At 42.5% G+C, this 19,867-nt stretch overlaps 1 protein-coding gene across 2 annotated transcripts in view; it reads right to left on the reverse strand.

The window, feature by feature from the left end:
- The window catches only part of cadm1b (cell adhesion molecule 1b), a 256,745-nt gene that overhangs the window by 12,415 nt on the left and 224,463 nt on the right, over nucleotides 1–19,867 (reverse strand). For both annotated transcript variants that reach the window (XM_088012052.1, XM_088012053.1), the window contains one exon: nucleotides 10,731–10,781. In XM_088012052.1, coding sequence (XP_087868178.1) covers nucleotides 10,731–10,781 — 51 coding nt within the window. The remainder of the gene's footprint in view (nucleotides 1–10,730; nucleotides 10,782–19,867) is intronic.

Raw genomic sequence — 19,867 nt, forward strand, 5'->3', positions numbered from 1 at the left:
CAGACCGCCGCGGCTCTCCCCAGGTTTATTACAGGGGCGTATCATTTCAGCTCTCCTCTCTTTTATCCTTTTGTTTTCAGCAAATGCTACACACCCAACCTTCTCACGGGAAAGTCGCACGTCTTCGCAAAACCAGAGCGTTCACGTCCCTTGAACTTTTCCAACGCGTCCTCGCACTACAACCAACACGCGGCTTGTTTTATTCGAATTTTATGTGGCAGACCGAAACGAGCGAGCGCGTAAAATGTGGAAAGGAAGCGCTCAAGGTAAACGGAGGCGCTTGCAAACATTACTATTTCAAAACTAAACCACTGAACAAGTGACATCTTTGCTGCACAAGGACGGCTATTCAGCGAAGCCTCAAAGCAGTCTAAAAATGCTTCGTTTTTTTCCCCTTTCTCCATTACACAAATAGATAATTTAAAGTTATCTAATCTCATCACACGCTTCCTTTTAGAACGTGCCTCTAATTGGCCCATTCATCCCAACCTGTATCTAAGCAAGACTTTTTCCTCTCAGGAACAACGGCCTGGTCCCCCAAGGACGCTTCCACACCACCACAGGTGAAACTCAGTGCAAAGGCTTGATCACTAAATACATTCAAGAAGTTGAACAGCCTATGAAACTATTTGATATATAAACATAATGACATTCGACGGAAGTGACGAGGCCTCTGAAAATGTCAAGATCCGTATTTTTGTGTGTTTATATTTGAGTTTTCTGTGTTCAGTCCTGTTTCCCTGTGAGTCTCTGTCCTGTCCTCCCCGTTGATTGCTCCCCAGGTGTGTCTCATTCCCTTTATTACCCCGTGTGTATTTATACCCACCTGTTGTCTGTGTTCCTCGTCGGGTCCTTGTCTATTGTACGTTGTCGGCACTCGCCAGTAGAACTGATAAGTCCTGGTTAGTGCTAGCTCCCGTATGTTCCTGTTAGTCAGTTGCTACCGGCTATTAGCTGCGTGCTTGTTCCTGCCGTGCTGCCTGCCTTGGACTGTTTTTGAGCAACATCATTATTAAAACCATCATTATCATCTCTATACCTGGGTCTCTGCGTTCTCTCCTCACCACTACCAACCACACCTTATGACAGAAGGACCCGACCAAGAACCGGTGAGGAACGCTTTCATCATGGACCCAGCAACCACCACCACAGCTCCACCCGTATACCCATTCCTCAAATCCCCGGACATTTATAACATAGAGTTTGAGGAGGATTTCAGTCATCTCCGTAACATGTTTCACTCCGATCCGTTCATGCTGGACCTTATTCAAGAACTCTACGAAGAGTTTCTCGCAAAGAAAGTATTCACCACACCTGTCAGACCTCCGCCAGTTCCAGCATCCGCTCCAGCCACCTCCGTCCGCCCGTCTCCAGCCGCCACCTCCGTCTGCCCGTCTCCAGCCACAACAGTCCCCATGGTGATGGGGTTCCAAGCAGCCAGGCTGGCGCCCGGGCGGCAGGCGGCACGATTAGTGGCGTGGGCCGCTCCAAAGTCCCCCGAGTCTGCTGCAGGAGCGCAGCCGCCCGAGCTCCCCGAGTCTGCTGCAGGAGCGCAGCCGCCCGAGCTCCCCGAGTCTGCCGCAGGAGCGCAGCCGCCCGAGCTCCCCGAGTCTGCCGCAGGAGCGCAGCCGCCCGAGCTCCCCGAGTCTGCCGCAGGAGCGCAGCCGCCCGAGCTCCCCGAGTCTGCTGCCGGAGCGCAGCCGCCCGAGCTCCCCGAGTCTGCTGCCGGAGCGCAGCCGCCCGAGCTCCCCGAGTCTGCTGCCGGAGCGCAGCCGCCCGAGCTCCCCGAGTCTGCTGCCGGAGCGCAGCCGCCCGAGCTCCCCGAGTCTGCTGCCGGAGCGCAGCCTTCCCCCGAGCCAGAGCTCCCCGAGCCTGCTGCCGGAGCGCAGCCTTCCCCCGAGCCAGAGCTCCCCGAGCCTGCTGCCGGAGCGCAGCCTTCCCCCGAGCCAGAGCTCCCCGAGCCTGCTGCCGGAGCGCAGCCTTCCCCCGAGCCAGAGCTCCCCGAGTCTGCTCCGCCCGAGTTTCCTGAGTCTGCTCCGCCCGAGTTTCCTGAGTCTGCTCCGCCCGAGTTTCCTGAGTCTGCTCCGCCCGAGTTTCCTGAGTCTGCTCCGCCCGAGTTTCCTGAGTCTGCTCCGCCCGAGTTTCCTGAGTCTGCTCCGCCCGAGTTTCCTGAGTCTGCTCCGCCCGAGTTTCCTGAGTCTGCTCCGCCCGAGTTTCCTGAGTCTGCTCCGCCCGAGATCCCTGCCGGCCTTCCTGCCGGCCCGGCGGACCCGCCTCCACGTCTCTGCTTTCTGCGCCGGAGACGCCGCCCGCCGGATCCGCCTCCACGTCTCTGCTTTCTGCGCCGGAGACGCCGCCCGCCGGATCCGCCTCCACGTCTCTGCTTTCTGCGCCGGAGACGCCGCCCGCCGGATCCGCCTCCACGTCTCTGCTTTCTGCGCCGGAGACGCCGCCCGCCGGATCCGCCTCCACGTCTCTGCTTTCTGCGCCGGAGACGCCGCCCGCCGGACCCGCCTCCACGTCTTTGCTTCCTGCGCCGGCGGAAGAGACCGCCGGACCCGCCTCCACGTCTCTGGTTCCTGCGCCGGCGGAAGAGACCGCCGGACCCGCCTCCGGGATTCCGGTTTCTGCGCCGGCGACGCCCGCCGGATTCGCTCCTCCGCCCACCTGTTGGGTTGTTTTTGGTTTTGGACTGTTTCTGGACTCTGGCCCCTTCCGTCGCCCCTCCGCCCACCCCGTTGGGTTGTTTTTTGTTGGACTGTTTTTCTATGGACTCTTGCCCTCCTTCCGTCGCCCCTCCGCCCACCCTGTTGGGTTGTTTTGTGTTTTTGGACTTTTCTGTTTTTGTGGGCGTCTGGTATCCGCCCTTGAGGGGGGGGTACTGTCAAGATCCGTATTTTTGTGTGTTTATATTTGAGTTTTCTGTGTTCAGTCCTGTTTCCCTGTGAGTCTCTGTCCTGTCCTCCCCGTTGATTGCTCCCCAGGTGTGTCTCATTCCCTTTATTACCCCGTGTGTATTTATACCCACCTGTTGTCTGTGTTCCTCGTCGGGTCCTTGTCTATTGTACGTTGTCGGCACTCGCCAGTAGAACTGATAAGTCCTGGTTAGTGCTAGCTCCCGTATGTTCCTGTTAGTCAGTTGCTACCGGCTATTAGCTGCGTGCTTGTTCCTGCCGTGCTGCCTGCCTTGGACTGTTTTTGAGCAACATCATTATTAAAACCATCATTATCATCTCTATACCTGGGTCTCTGCGTTCTCTCCTCACCACTACCAACCACACCTTATGACAGAAAATGCGGATGTGAGCTTGAACTGCTCCATGAGATGCCAGTGTCTTTTGAGATTTTACAAAATAAAAAAGCAAGAACTTTTTTTTTTTAACCAAGAAAATATCCAGGCAAAGAACTAGCTTATAATAATAATAATAATAATAATAATAATAATAAGAGATATAGGTTATTTTCTTGAAGATGCACAAGGTACGGGTGTTTTAAAACTATTCTTTACAAGGAAAGAAAAATGAGGTCACAGCATTAGTGTTTTGGCACATAACTTTCTATGTTCAACCTTGTGGTAAAATGTGGTATAAAAAAAGGAGATCTGGATAAGCATTTTTATCTCTGTTAAAAAAAAACCACACACACACACAAACACACTCACCCTGGTGGAGTAAAATGCTTGTTTTAACTTAAGGGAGATTTCACTGCGAATTGTCTGGAGACCAATTAGAATAGACCTTAAAGTATGTTGTTCCATTAAAAGCTGAATAAATAATGGGGGAAAAATTGTCTAAGAACCTAGGCATGACTGAAAAATAAACTTATCAGGAAAGGGAGAAAAAATGAGGACAATAAAACTACAATTTCTAAAACAGTGATGATGATGGTGAAAAACACATAAAAAACAACCAGATAAACAAGTTTATCTGGTACTTTTGAACACTAAATAATCTCATAACACAACTAAGCACTTGTTTGTGCAGGTAATACGCTATATTACTTAGCATGTGCCACAGTCAGCATTGAAAAAGTTATTATAGCGATTAAACAGTCAAGCATCCAGCCAATAAACTCCAGTGGAAACCTCAGGACTGAGAAAAAAAAAGAAAGAAAAAGAGTTAACCACAGCCTTAAAACAGCCTGTGCATTCCTGAAATACCATCACAAGACGGGTTTGGTCTGAGCATAAGTACATTTTGTTCAGAGGAGTCATGAGAATGACCCTGAAATCATTTATGTTTCTCTGCACCCCTTGCGAAAGTTACGAGGATCCGCACAATCCTTCACGGCTTAGCCAAAACAGCAACGAAATTTATATAGCCGCTCACAGATTAGGTCCGCAGGGCGAGCCGAGGAGGCCCGAGTAAAATTCATGTCTACTTTGTTAGCTGGCAAAGCTCTTACAGGCAGTTAATAAAAGCAGTGGGTGATGTGTAAATTCAGACATTCGCAACGTGAAATAGTTCACTTGACACTCTTGAAGTGCAGCCTTTGGAAATTTTTTAAGAGGAAAAAAAAGTTACTTGGTTATTTTATTGCACAATGGAAAAGAAAAAGAGCAAAGAAAAACGATCAGTCACCATAAATGCTCTTTATTTTTAAATTTTTTAAATGCTCGTTATTCATAAATACGATCATCTTTCATTGTAAAATTTTCATTCTCCTAAGTGTTCAGTGTAAAATTTGAAAAACTTTTGTGTGAAACCGTAAAAGTTGAGTTTTCAAATGACGCTTTTGCTGATTAAAGGAAAAGAGGTGACCTACACTGACGTTCTTGTTTAGTCAAGGCGTGAATTAACTAACCTAAATTCATTTTCATCAGCCAGGCTGGATATTTGCAGAAATTGGTTAAATAGAACCTGAGAATATGAAGCAACGCATCCAGCCCGGATAAAAAAAACTAAACAAAAAAAAAAAAAAAAAAACAGATGGAAAAACAAACTCTTCACATCTATTGGTCTACAAAGGTTCACAAAACCATTTGTAACGCTGTGGGACTCAAACGCACCACAGAGAGAGTCATTATCCTTAAATGCCCAAAACATTTAACAAAGGAAAACTGTCCCAGAAGTGGCCAGTCTACCAAAATTACCCCAAAGTGCGTTGACGAGTCAGTCAAAAGAGTCCAAAACAGACACAAGCAACATCGAAAGCCCAGGATGTTAACCTGCCTCTGTTCAGGTTAATAGTCAAGATCCAACAACAGAAGAGAGAAACTGGGCAGAAAAAATGGGATGGAGGAAACCACTGCCAAAGGAAATATCACAGCAATCCACAATCATTTTGGAAAACTATCCTGCGTTCTACAATGGAGCTTTTAGTAAAAGGTGAATGTTCTTCTACATCCTTCATGATCCAAACACCCTCTCAGAAAATAAACCTACCCACAGTCAAACATGTTGGTGGTAGCGTAGTAGCCTGGAGTTGCTTTGGTGCCGTCGGACCTGGAAAACATCCCCTCATTAACAGAGCCATGAACTGGTTCTGGGAATTTAAAATCAATTAAAAATCTAAAAAAAAGTCTACTTTTTTTTTTTTGTAAAATTATGTTTTTGGTACTTTTTAAAATTTAGGAACAAGCCAGGCAGCTAAGCTAACCTAACGATGCATTCACACCAAACGCATCAGACTCGCTCTATGGTTGTTTTCCGTTGCCGGCCTGTTTGTCGGATGTGTTGACGCATCAAACGCTCCAAAGGCTTCAAACTGTGCTGCTCTAGTTGCTCGAAACACGCCTTAATATAGACTTTGAACGTAAAGCAGCCGCATGAAACGAGTTTGGTGCGAATGCACGGTAACCCTGGTGGTTTAAGTTACAGGATTTTATGCACAAACTTATTTTTGTTTAAAGATAAACTTGATACAGAATGGAAGTTTTACTGAATTTTTATTTTTTTCCTTATTGGCTCTAGTGGCCTTTATTTGATAGTTAATTAACAGGAAAGTGGGTAATGAGAGAAGGGGGAAGACATGCATCAAGGGTTGCCAAGGCCGGGAATCGAACCTGCGACAGCTGCATCGAGGACTAGGGCCTCCATACGTGGGTTGTGCTGAACCCCTGTGCCACCACAGCACAACCCTACTGAATTGTTTTTAATAAATGGCCTATTTGTTTGCACTGTCCTTTCCTCTTGTCAGTCATATTTTAAACTAAATCTCTTGGCCATTTGAATAATAAAAACTGCGTTTCTAAATCAAATCATGACCCTAAAAATCTGAATCAAACTGAATCACTAGGTGCTGACAGATTTGCATCCCTGCCATAAGTTCAGTTCTCTAACATAATGCTTGGAAGGAGAAAGTCCAGCCATCAGATTTGAAATACTCCACTGTGAACATCTTAAAAACATACAAAAGTAACAATACAGGAAAAAAATATTGGTTATAAAGTGTCTATCTGGAGGTCTGGACTTCAATCATACTGAGATGTTAGCAATTGGTGGCACTACTTGTTATCTGGATTAAGCAACAATTGATTTGATTTCCAGAGAGGGCCAGGTTTGTTTGGAGAGGTTTTTTTTTCCCTCCCTTAATAAATGAAATCTTCTCTTGAAAGCTACATTTTTACTTTCACTCAGGCTGATTTTAAAAAGGGTTTGTTTAGCTGAAACAATAAAGTGCATCCAAGAAGCACCAAACAAAACAAAGTCTATCAGGGGGGAAATGCGTCTTACAAGCCCACTTTGGTTTTTACTTAGCCATTTTAAGCAAGTCAAATATTAGAAATAAAAATAAACCAGTAGGAGAATAAGAAATAAAAGGAAATTTATCTATAGGGGCGACAGACACTTTCTGTCAGTCGGATTAATCCGGAGAGGTCCAACAGCAGCACGATCTGCAGAAACGGGTGTTCTCAATCAAGTCAACAACACAAGTCTTTGTTTCGTGTCTTCCCTCTTTCATGCCTACCCTCCTCTGGCTCTCCTCAACGCCTCGGGTTTACTGGAGGCTTACCTAGGATATGATGTCCCTGCTTTGGATCGTCTGTGAGCATCTGAGGAGCTCAAGCATTATCACGACAGACTCTCTGCTCTCCTTCAGAGCTAGAGATCCGCGGTTATATCCCCCTCTCCCCGGACGGAACGCAACCGCAAGAAAAGAAAATCGGGGCCTGCTAATGCTCGTTTCGATGTCGGCCTCCATCTTGGATCTGATGCTAAAAATCATTTAAGCTGCTCGGATTGGCGGCTACACCTTAAACACACTCGCGTCGTCTCTGACTTGAGACAAAGTCGGAAGCGAGAAGCTTTTCAGACTTCTTTAAATATTCAACGGCGACACATGTCGAGACACGAGGCCTGAAAACTTTCAAACACATGAAAGAAATGTTCTTTTTAAAACAGTGACTTATCTCTCCCCAGTGGTCTACCCGCCCACACACACTCTCTGCATCTAGGAAGACTCCGAGCGACCTGATGATATAATTTCCAGCAAAACTTTCTGAACATGAAACAACAAACGCAGAAGACAAACCGCTGTGAGTTTATGTGCTTTGTTATGACATTTGCTCTTTCATTGCACAAGACAATATTAGGATTTGGCACTGACACTTCTGAAGTCACAACTAAAGGAGAAAATTGCAAGCAAGATATAAATATAGCGACTTGAATCGTATTTCAGAAAAACAAACAGATTTCCATATAAGAACTATGAAGAAAAAGAAACTAACTCTAAAAAGCCAGTTATATGTTTTTTTTTACTCTATAGTGGGAAAGTGGTGTCCTTCACCTCTGTGATGAGGTTGTGTTTGTTCAACCAAAGCTAAAAAAAACCCCCCAATAACAAATAAACAAGATAAAAACAATAGAGAAAAAAATGTGAATTAAATATTTGGAAAACACATATCAAATCTCATGCATGCAATTAAAAATCAGGTTTATTTATATTGTTTACTTATGCTATCATGTAACAGTTGTCTTTTTAAAATCCTTATCATTTTGAGATGACATTTCAAAGCTCATAAAGGTCATGATTTCCCCCAATTGGCCAAACGATTATCTGAATTACTCAGCAGGTCAATCAGGCATTCAGCATCCTGAGGTGAGCAAATCTTCATTAGTGGAGACAGAGCATCTGCATGGTGTCGCGTTCGATTTAAGTAACGTTGCTATTGAGTTACTGCTACGTCAACCGTGTAGCAGTTGCGCTTGTGTGCGGTTTGTAAGCTGGTCATCATGACTCAGCACAAAATATAACCAGGTCTTCTTGTTCATGTCTACTCTGCATTTGTAAAATCAGAGCCAAGCATGGAGGAGCAGCATTCAGTTTCTATGCTCGTCTAATCTGAAACAAACTTCCAGAAAACTGCAAAATGGCTGAAGCCCTGAGTTCCTTTCAATCAAGGCTGAAAGCCCATCTATACAACTGCTATATTGTTATACAAACAAACCTGACATGAATGTTGTCTTTGCCTGGTTCGGTAGCTTAAGGTAGTTTGTAGCATGTTGCTAACCCACCCCACCCACTGTAACTACACTATTACTATTATTTATATAACTTTTTGCTGTTGCTATATTTGATATTCCATTGATACATGTTTTACTGCTGTGCGGTTTACGTGCTTTACCTTACTGACATGTTTTTAGCTCATGCTTACTTTTCTTTTTCGTTTTTTATTGGTTGCCAAATTTATCACTCTGCCGAGTTGCTCCTCAGACCGGCGTAGCAAGCAAGAGACGGAAACGTTTCTGACATGGAAAAGACTTAAGGAAGTATCCAGTAGCCCACCTGTGGAGGATTCTGCTGCTGCTGCAAAAAAAAAAAAAAAAAAAAAAAAAAAAACCTGCTAAAATGGAAACTAAAATCGGAAAAGTTTGGGAACCCCTATCAAACCACCACAGCTTTAGGTACTAAAAATCTATCCGCTGTGTCTTTGGCATAGATTTGGTCAACTTGCTGTTACTTTTCTTGCTCTGTTTTATTTTCTTCCTCATGTCGTGTCCTCATGTTAGGGGTTGCCATGGAGATGTGGCACAAGCGCTCACATTAGTGGTTCGTGACCAAGATAAAGAATTTACCCAATGGACTCTGTGAGTACAGATATCCAAATACTCACTACATGTAGCTCAAAGTTTTTATCAAGTCCTCTGAAACAGAGACACAGCATCAAAGATGAAAATTGGCAACTTTTTGTTGAAAACACAACATTGCCTTAAATATTTTTAAGGCAACACTAAATTTGGACCAGAGGACGTACAGACACTGGCTTTAAAATCAGGATCTCCGAGTAGCTGTGGATGTGTCTCTCTAAGAAGAACAATTCCTCAGTGGTGGCATGTTTATTCCAACAAAGCTATGTTTACTCATTGGCAGGACAGAAATGCCACACTGTGGCGTTATGCTAATTAAGGTAGAGCAGAGCAATCTACCACAAGCTAGCTCAGAACTGCCCTGTGACACGGGAGTATTTAGGAGAGCAGCGAACTGCAAGGAAGCTCAATTACAGCCTCCCAGCATGTTTCACATAAATCACGCCAAATCCGCTTTGGGGCCCGTCTCCTCGGAATGTTTTAGCACAAAACAGAGACGGCAGCATCACGGTGACTCAAAAGGAGAGAGGCTTATGGAAAACTGCAGCGTAATGTAACAGATGTGCAAAGCAGCGTCCCGTTTGACTCCGCCACTCCCAGAGAGAGTCGGTAAGCTGACTGAGGCTTTAACCGTTAGAGGACGATCGCTGATCTGCAGCACTTCGGATTTGCCGTTTGTCACAGAGGAGAGGCAGGTCTGAAGGAGAAACCAGAGGGAAAAAAGTTGCTTCATTTTCAAGAGAGATTTACCTGCCGCTATTTTTATCCGACGCACAAAAATAGAGCTAAAATGTCAGCTTTTTTTTTTTCTTTGATCAAATGAAAGCGTAAATGAATGTTATCTAGAGTCGCCTCATTAGAATACGTTTGCTTTTGATCTAGTCTCACTCCTGAGTTTTTTTTTCTTTTAACGTATTATTGGTCGCCTTGGATTCTTCTTATTTTTTATTTTTTTAAACTAAATGAATTCCAGAGTGCCCACGACAAAAGAAAAATTGCCATATCTATAAAGCGGCTATTGATAAACCGATCTATTCTTTAAAGAGGATTTTTTTTGTGTATTAAAATGTCACATTCTGGCATATCCAAATGTCAACTCCCAAGGTTGCCTCACCATCTGTCTAGCCTTAACACTGCTTTTGAAATAATAGCCTTAAAAAAAAAAAGAAAATAATGGTTTGTGCTGAAACACTTTTTTGCAGCAGCAGCAGCAGAGGTAAACCTAAGCGTAAAAAAATGACGCAAGAGGTTGCTACGCCGTTAGCGCGGCAAAACAAGCTACTTTCTGTCAGTCCGCGGGAAAACGGTTATTGATGCTCGCCGAGACAAAATGTGACTGGCATTTGTAGAGGGGATGTAACGGGCATTACAACGTGACGGACGGGTCCAGTTGAGATAAATAGCTGCAGATGCCGATAAGATAACACAGCGGCGAAGCAGCGTCGCAAATTTTCCCTGTGATCAAAAGCACGAGCGGGGAGACGGCCGTGACAGGTGTCTCCGACTGTCCCGCACCGCGCGTCCTCACTGTCACCTATCAACAGCACTATCTAATTTAAACTGGCTAGCCACTGTCTCCCTTCCACTGTAGGTACGAGCCCTTGTTCTCTTTCTTCCCATCACACATGCATGCAAGCTTTCTCTGTCACACACACACACATTTGTTTTGCTGAGAGGGACAGTAGTGGGGAAATACAGTACCTTGCGTGTTGACTGGGTTGGTGGTGGGTGTGGGGATAGTGGTGGGAGCATCTAGATGAAAAGAGTGGAAAAAAAATAAAGAACATGTATAAGAAATAAAGACAAGAGCAAAGAAAGAGACAAAGTCACTGAAGATGAGAAGCTGCACTATTTATAAAAAAAACAAACAAACCAAAGAAATCCTAACATGCACATGTTGAAGCTACTGTGTGAGCTAAAGTACATGTTAGTAGGCGAGAGGCTGCATTTACAAATGATAGGTTCAGGGTTTTTTTTTTTTCCACCCCCCAAGTTTTTAAACAATAAAAGTGTCAGATGTCAGCAGAGATGACAAACTCCAAATACTATCAACTACTACCAAACATCTTTTTTGTTTGGTTTTCGTATTCGTTCGTGGAGAGCTTGACATACAATGTCCATGGAAACTGTTTTTAAACCTCAAAAAATACATTTGCAAATGACATATGTCCTTGAATAAATAAAATAAATAAACATTGAAAAAAGTCTATCAATAGCTGTGTTTTTAGAAAACATTCTTGAAACTATTGAATCATCCCTGGTCTATATCTATGGCAACTGTGTTGCATTTTTTCTTTTTACATTGCTCTAATGAATTGTTTACAGTTACTAACCTCACCTGTATTTGCTTTAAATACATTTCTCAACATGTTTGTGAGGAACTGAATAAAAAAATGCAGGTGGAAATGATTTCCCCCCCCGTCTTTTTCTCATAAAAAACATGTAAATAAATAAATAACCCAATAACCGTGAATAAAATAAACCTACCCTTTCAGAAAGAATCCTTCAAGAACTTTAAACTTTTTCCATAGACAACCATTTTGTTTTCTTTAGAAGAACTCGATTTTATTAACAAGTTTTTTGCTTAATAAATAAATCCCTGATGCTTTTAATAGCCTAGCTTAGTAAAAACGTTGTGAACGCTTAAATTTCCAAACTTGTTGGTGCTTTTATGAACACCTTGGCATCTGACATTTGTTTTCAAACAGACTTGGGGTTAAAAAAAATACTTATAAACCCATTTTTGAAGCAGTAGTGTCTCGTGCCAAAAGCTAACATCAGCAAGGAACTGATGTTAGCATGAAGCTAAAGTGGCTAACGCTACATCCTGTTAGCCATCTGTTCATTTTTTCATGCCAACTAGGGTTGCCACCTTTCAGAAATAAAAATAAGAGATGCTCCCCACGGCGCGTCGTCCATGCATGGGGGACGTCTGCTGCAGTGATAGACATTATTTTATGGCGGTGTTTTTTGTTTTTAAAAGGTGATCCATAGAGCATAGAGGTCGGTTAGAGTACCCCAAAATTGTACTCCAAACAGAGTAGCAGACCTTAAACACGTTCAATTAAGCAAGTGTAAAAAGTATTTGGTAAATTATTCAAGTACTGAGGAACTGATCATAACACCTGATTTAATATTCAAAATGTGTTGTCAGACAGCCAAAAGTATAAAAGTTATGTGAACATTCTGGTATTTTAGTCAAAATATATCAGCATTTCAAAATAAAGCATACAGAAAGCATTAACAAACCTTTTAAAGTAGGAAATATTGATGTCTATTTGTATGATTTGTTCTTTAAATGACCATTAGTATTATAGTATTATTTTTGGCTGATATTATTAATAAGCAAATAAGCAAACCTTTTTTTTTTTGGTTGGTTTGATTTTCCTTCTTCGAGCAAAACTTATTATGTCATGGTAATAATAGTTTGTATTTGTATCAAAGTGTTCTGAGTTTGCATAGTGTCATGATCACTGATATTATTATGAGGTTTTTATAATGTTTAATGGTTTAATGCTTGTTGTAAATGACCGCTGATGATCATTGCTTATTAGGTTGTTTTATTGTTTTATCAGAATAAATGTTAACAATAAATGTACAGCAAATGTTAGGTTTTTTTTTCATTAAAGTATCAAACATCACAAAATATTTTACACTGAAAGAAATAAATGTAAAATTTTAGAAATTCTGTACGTCACTGATTTAGAGAACTGATTTATCAGCTTTGAGTGCTTTTTTAAATGGTAATTTTATATGGAGATATGCCCTGTTTGGTGATTAAATAAAACATAAAAGCTATCTACTCATTAATGTTAATTAAAGACACCTTTTTGGATCTTTATATATTTTCTAATTGCTCCTAGCATCAATTGCTGCACATTTTCTTTATCATGGTTATGAATGTTATGTTTTTTTCAAGCTGATAATCAGATGTCAGTTTTTGGATTAATGGGTGGAAATAATAAAAAGTTTGATTTTTTTCTATTTTGAGGTGAGACGTTTTTCATGTTTGTTTTTTGTTCGCCTCTTTATTTCCTAATCAAAAATCCAAAAATATTTAACATAATTTCAGCTTGAACTCAGATTTCCACAACAGATTTGCTGAACCTTCTGACGGATAGCTAGCTAGCTGCGTTCACTCGGCTGCATGCCGGCATCTACTGTGAACTCTGGTGTTTGTGTTTTGTGTTGCTCTACACCACCGTTGCAGCGGCAGATTGGCTTCCTCTGTAACGCATCAACTGTGTGGTTTTCACCTCTGCGGGGTCCGCATGGGCCCCGAGGCGACATCAATTGTATTGCTTCAGTCTCGCACACGCAAGGGTTAAAATCCTCCTACACTGAGCTCATGTTGGTGTTTTGAAGCAATAGCCTTGAATTTCCTGAGGAAATAACTGATGCTTGACTTTTTTGTCCTAAAACTAAACTTTGTCCTTGTTTACAAACTGGGATAAACAGTGAATTAAGTTTGTTTCTTTGAGTTTGGACTCTTTGAAATAGATAAAATCAGTTAAATAAATGATTACTGAGCTCTAACCACATGTGGACCTGCACAAGCCCTGTCCTACTTGCCGACCTCAGAAAGGGAAAACAAGAAGATGTGGTAACAACCGCAGCAGCACAGGAGTAATAACATCAGTCCAGCTAAAGACATGACCAACACCAGCATTAGGATGGTTTTGTCCTCATGACTGATAATCCACACTAATGCATTCATGAATGGTTGACATGTTCTCATGTAAAAATACATTTGGTTATAACAGCCTGTCGTTACACAGAATCATTACACTCAGCATTTCATAAAAACATTGTTTATGTTCCTACGTTTTGTTTATGTTCCTGAAAATATATTTTCTCAAACTCACCCAGTCTTAGTTGTTCTGTTCAGCCATTTTCAAAGCACAGATACGACAGTCATACTCAATAATTAAAAATGTCTTCATGAGTTTTGTGATTTTGAAAATAATAACCTTTAAGTAGTTGTTTGGCATACTTTTCTGTTTTTTAAAAGTAAAATTTTTCATTGGTCTGGGGTTATAATCTAATTTTAAATGTCGTGTTTTCATGAACTGTTAGAGGAAAATCATCACACTTAACAGAAATAAAGGAAATCAAATATCCATGAGTGTAATTAATCTACATAATGTGTTCAATTAGTGATAAAGTTCCTGAAATAAATGAACTTTTCAATAATATACAAATGTATTGAATATTATCCGTATAGCCTAAAATATTTAACAAGAATTTAACATGTCACTAATTTTCAAAGTAAATATCGTTTGAAGATGGAATTTACATGACATTCTTTCACTGAGTCCAGGTGTGAAAGGAAATCAAACCCTAGTTTTATGGTAAGAGAGTAAAAACATTTTTCTGTTCAACAGACCAAAAACTGATCTGGTCTTAATTGAAATCTGACCTAAACTCAAGTGCCACAAAGGACTGAACACTTGCTGCTATGCTGCTATTTTTATTATGTTTTTTTTTTTTTTATCGCAACATGCTTAATAACACGGCTGCACAGTGGTGCAGTTGGTAGAGCTGTTGCCTTGCAGCAAGAAGGATCTGGGTTCGATTCCCAGCCTGGGGCCTTTCTGCATGGAGTCTGCATGTTCTCCCTGTGCATGGTTGGTTCTCCCTGGGTACTCTGGCTTCCTACCACAGTCCAAAAACATGATTGTCAGATTAATTGGTGTCTCTAAATTGTCCCCAGGTGTCTCTGTGTGGCCCTGTGACAGACGGGCAACCTGTCCAGGGTGAACCCTGCCTCTTGCCCGGAACATTAGCTGGAGACGAATCAAAGAAACAAACTAAGAATAAAACCTCCATTGCAAATGTTAATATATGTATGATGTTGTTAAATGTTTTCCTTATGAACAGACCAAGCAATTAAGGCAAGACATGATAAGTTTAAGAGGATCCTCCTCACTCAGTTCAAAATAGATCAAGCCGATGGCCTAGAGCCAGTTTCTAAATGTGACTGATGTGTGTCGAACTTCCGGAAAAATACTTACTCTCTCTATAAAACCTATCAAAAACACTTGTATTAATTTATTTGCTTATTTATTATTATTTATTATTATTTATTATTAATATTATTTATTATTTCTCATAGGTAAAATCTTTGATTTCTACACGTATGTATGAATTGGAAAGCAGGACAAATACAAAACCTAAATTTATGCACATTTATTGACTTACATCCACAAATTTAGATGTCTACGAATTGATTTTTAATTGACAGTAGTCTTACATCATACATAATTCATTGTGTTTCCAGAGCAACTAAAGCAAACAAGAACCTGACACATGGTTGTTTGACATCATCATGTCATCAATGTTCTCATCGATGATGTCATAAAGGTTCAAAAGATTATTATCATCATTTGGAATACAAGAATCCTCAGTTTCCTTTTCAACTTCGTTGGAGGCAGAACACTTCGAGAGAGACAATTTCTAAGAGTGATTTTAGAAAGTAAAAATGATTCTTACGATCGGTTGGGGCCTTGGCTATCTCGTGATGAAGGGAGTTGAAAAACTCCTGGGATATAGGATTAAGGATGAAGAAATTCCAGAAGAGAGCCCTTCTGACGAAAGTTTTAAGTACTTTTGTTTTGAGGATGTCACCGAAGAAAACTTAAAACACAGAGATGATTCGGTACAAGATGAAGGACTTTTAGTGGAAAGCAAAGAGGACAATAGATGGAAGTACTTTTGTTTTGAAGAGATTATGCCGGAAGACATGGAAACTTCCTCTGAAGTTGAGGAAGTAACCATCGAGGAGGATTTGACATCTGAGGACACAGTTGATTTGGAAAGTGTTACTGAAATCAAAACAAAGCTGCACTTGGAAGCTTGCGCTGGGGATACTGAAGTAAACACTGAAAACACTTTTGAAGACTTTAATGCTTTTGAAAGTGTTTATGTTCCCCATGAACACGTGGACCTGGCTGTTCAAGCAAGCTGTGACAGCGAGAAAAGTCTGATGAATTTTGAAATAATCTTTATTGATTCTTCAACGGAGGAATAATCTTCAGTTGATGAAAACTTTAAGGATGGAATTCAAAATTCCACAGATAGTTTTGAGACCATGGACGCTACAAACAATGAAGTTTCCTCTAAAGAAGGACATCCTGTGGTACCTAAAGCAGCCCTTGAAGTTCCTGTAAAAACTGGAAGTCAGATATACCATCTGTCCTCAGTCATTTGCTGGAAACAGGCAACAACTTCTGACACCAGCAGCCTTTGCACATATCTGATGTGTGGAGAGCTGGTGTTTAAGGCAGAGGATGAGCAGGTATCACTGGCTAATATCAACTGTGAAGCTGACATTTGCAGCAATGGGTACATCTTCATCTATGAAAAGGCCACAGAAGGACAGGACGAATACAGCGTTGGGGTCAAAGTGACAACTGGCCAACAACAAAGATAGTGGGTGGAACATGGCCCACACAGAGTCATTGTCAAGGAGTTGTGGCCAGTCCAGACGCTTGCAACGGTGTAGACTGGACCACCGAAGAGCCAGAGGTGGGCGGCCAATTGGCCGCATGGAACCATGAAGACGCAGAGATGGAGGCTGGGTGTGCTGGCAGGAGGACATGGAGCGACGGGCAGATGGATCATCAGCACCGGCAGATGCACAGATAAGTGCTCAGGCACTGAGCAGCTCATATATATATATATATATATATATACAGTACAGACCAAAAGTTTGGACACACCTACTCATTCAATGAGTTTCCTTTATTTTCATGACTATTGACATCGTAGATTCATGTGGAAATATGTACTAAACAAAAAAGTGTAAAACAACTGAAAATATGCCTTATATTACTGCTTTGCACACTTTCTGCATTCTCTTGATAAGTTTCAAGAGGAAGTCACCTGAAATGGTTTTCACTTCACAGGTGTGCCCTGTCAGGTTAATAAGTGGGATTTCTTGCCTTATAAATGGGGTTGGGACCATCAGTTGTGTTGTGCAGAAGTCAGGTGGACACACAGCTGATAGTCCTGCTGAATAGAGTGTTAGAATTTGTATTACAGCAAGACAAAAGCAGCTAAGTAAAGAAAAACGAGTGATCGTCATTACTTTAAGAAATGAAGGTCAGTCAGTCCGAAAAATTGGGAAAACTTTGCAGCAGACTCATCTCTGTAACAACTGTTAAGAGGAGACTGTGTGAATCAGACCTTCATGGTAGAATAGCTGCTAGGAAACCTCTGCTAAGGACAGGCAACAAGCAGAAGAGACTTGTTTGGGCTAAAGAACACAAGGAATGGACATTAGACCAGTGGAAATATGTGCTTTAGTCTGATGAGTCCAAATTTTTGATTCCAACCACCGTGTCTTTGTGCGGCACAGAAAAGGTGAACGGATGGACTCTACATGCCTGGTTCCCACCGTGAAGCATGGAGGAGGAGGTGTGATGGTGTGGGGGTGCTTTGCTGGTGACACTGTTGGGGATTTATTCAAAATTGAAGGCATACTGAACCAGCATGGCTACCACAGCTACCACAGCATCTTGCATGCTATTCCATCTGGTTTGTGTTAAGTTGGACCATCATTTATTTTTCAACAGGACAATGACCCCAAACACACCTCCAGGCTGTGTAAGGGCTATTTGACCAAGAAGGAGAGTGATGAGGTGCTGCGCCAGATGACCTGGCCTCCACAGTCACCGGACCTGAACCCAATCGAGATGGTTTGGGGTGAGCTGGACTGCAGAGTGAAGGCAAAAGGGCCAACAAATGCTAAGCATCTCTGGGAACTCCTTCAGGACTGTTGGAAGACCATTTCAGGTGACTGAAGCTCATCAAGAGAATGCCAAGAGTGTGTGAAACAGTAATCAAAGCAAAAGGTGGCTACTTTGAAGAACCTAGAATATAAGCTGTATTTTCAGTTGTTTCACACATTTTTGTTAAGTATATAAATCCACATGTGTTAATTCATAGTTTTGATGCCTTCAGTGCGAATCTACAGTTTTCATAGTCATGAAAAGGAAGAAAACTCTTTGAATTTTGAAAACTTTTGGTCTGTACCACATATATATATATATATATATATATATATATATATATATATATATATATATATAAAAAAATTCCCCTCTCACCCTCCGTGGGTGGTCTCTTTCATCCTCTGAGCTCGGGTCCTCTACCAGAGGCCTGGGAGCTTGAGGGTTCTGCGCAGTATCTTGGCTGTGCCTAGAACTGCACATTTCTGGACTGAGATGTCTGATGTTGTTCCTGGGATCTGTTTGAGCCACTGCTCCAGTTTGGGGGTGACTGCCCCGAGGGCCCCTATGACCACAGGCACCACTGTGGTCTTCACCTTCTGTCTGGATCTGGAAGTCCCACAGGATCTTAGCTCGGTCATTCTCCACCACTTTTGGGGGTGTTCCCCACTTTGACCTCGGGGCTTCCAGTCCATATTCGGCACAGATGTTCCTGTACACTATGCCCGCCACTTGGTTATGTCGTTCCATGTATGCTTTCCCTCGGGTGATTGTGTGGTCTACAAGGAGTTGGTGTTTGGCTCCTCTGCTATTTATGCCGATGCCCTTCTGTGCCGTGTTCATGTATTTATCCATGTGCCCGCTTATCTTAGCTGCTATGATGCCTGACATGAGCTTCCATGTTGTAGAGAGACAGGTTATCGGCCGATAGTTGGATGGGACTGAACCCTTTGAGGGGTCCTTCTGGATCAGGATTGTGCGTAGGCATGGATCATGTCAGGCCCTGGTGCTGTCCAGTTTTCATACCCGAGACTCTTTCTTGGACATCTGCCACAGTGATGGTTACCGGGGCTTGTTCAGGGAGGTTGCTGTGGTCCTTTCCAGTATTGTCCAGTATTGTCTGCTCTGTTGTTAGTACCCTGCCATTGAGAGTACACTTTAGCTGGTTGGGTGGAGAAGAGCCGGTTAATCCTCCTGGCTTCATTCTCTCTTGTGTATCTCTTTAGGCGGCTGGCCAAGGCTTGGAGCCTTTGTTTGGCAGTTTCGAGTGCTTCAGGTATGGGCATCTGGCTGTACTTCTTAGGTACTGGTCTTTTCATTGCACCTCTTTGGAGCTCTGACAGTTGGCTCACTTCCCTCCTTGTTATCTTGATCTTAGCCTCTAACCGTCTTTTCCATGATGGATATTGGGTCTCATAGTTGCTCTTATAGCCAAGCATTTCAAGGATCACTGATGCTGAGTTGTATATCAGCTCATTGGTTTCTGTTATGGTGTTGGTAGGGATTGTTCTCAATGCTGCATTCACATCTTCAATGAGACTTTCTGATGGTACTTCACTCAGCCGTTGTAATTGGCGTCGGGGTTGCCTGGTGTTCATTCGGGCCACGATTCTCTCTCTCAGGTCAGTTGCTGTCTCGTTCAGCTTTGATAGTTCGTTCATTACTGGGGCTGCATACCCAGTCTCGGGGTGGGGAGTAGTTAACTCCCCCCTGACCTTATCTTTGGGCTCCTCCCTTTTGCCGTAGCATTTGTGTTGTACCTCGTCAATCTCAAGTTGTGATAGCAGTTGCCGTTTGCGGATGTTGGAACACTGAGCTACTAGTTGTTTGGCAGTCATTGTAGACTGTGGGTGTCGAAGTAACCATTCCACCCTCAGTCTTTGCATGTAACCCCTCTGACTAGGGTTACTTGAGTAGTAGCATTCCAACAGATCCATGTTTTCGTCTCTCGCCCATTTCCGTCTTGTTCCAGTAGCCCATTTTTCATCAAGGTGCTCTGGTTCCCCAGCACCTGACGCAGACCTTGTTTGGCCGGGCGACGTCTGAGCCGGCATGTTATGCGTATCAATGTCTCTCATGTTATGAGGTAGGCTATATAGCTCCAAG

Source organism: Poecilia mexicana, unplaced genomic scaffold (assembly GCF_051168715.1).
Source record: "Poecilia mexicana isolate PSO_F unplaced genomic scaffold, ASM5116871v1 scaffold_13, whole genome shotgun sequence".
NCBI classification, from domain to species: Eukaryota; Metazoa; Chordata; class Actinopteri; order Cyprinodontiformes; family Poeciliidae; genus Poecilia; species Poecilia mexicana.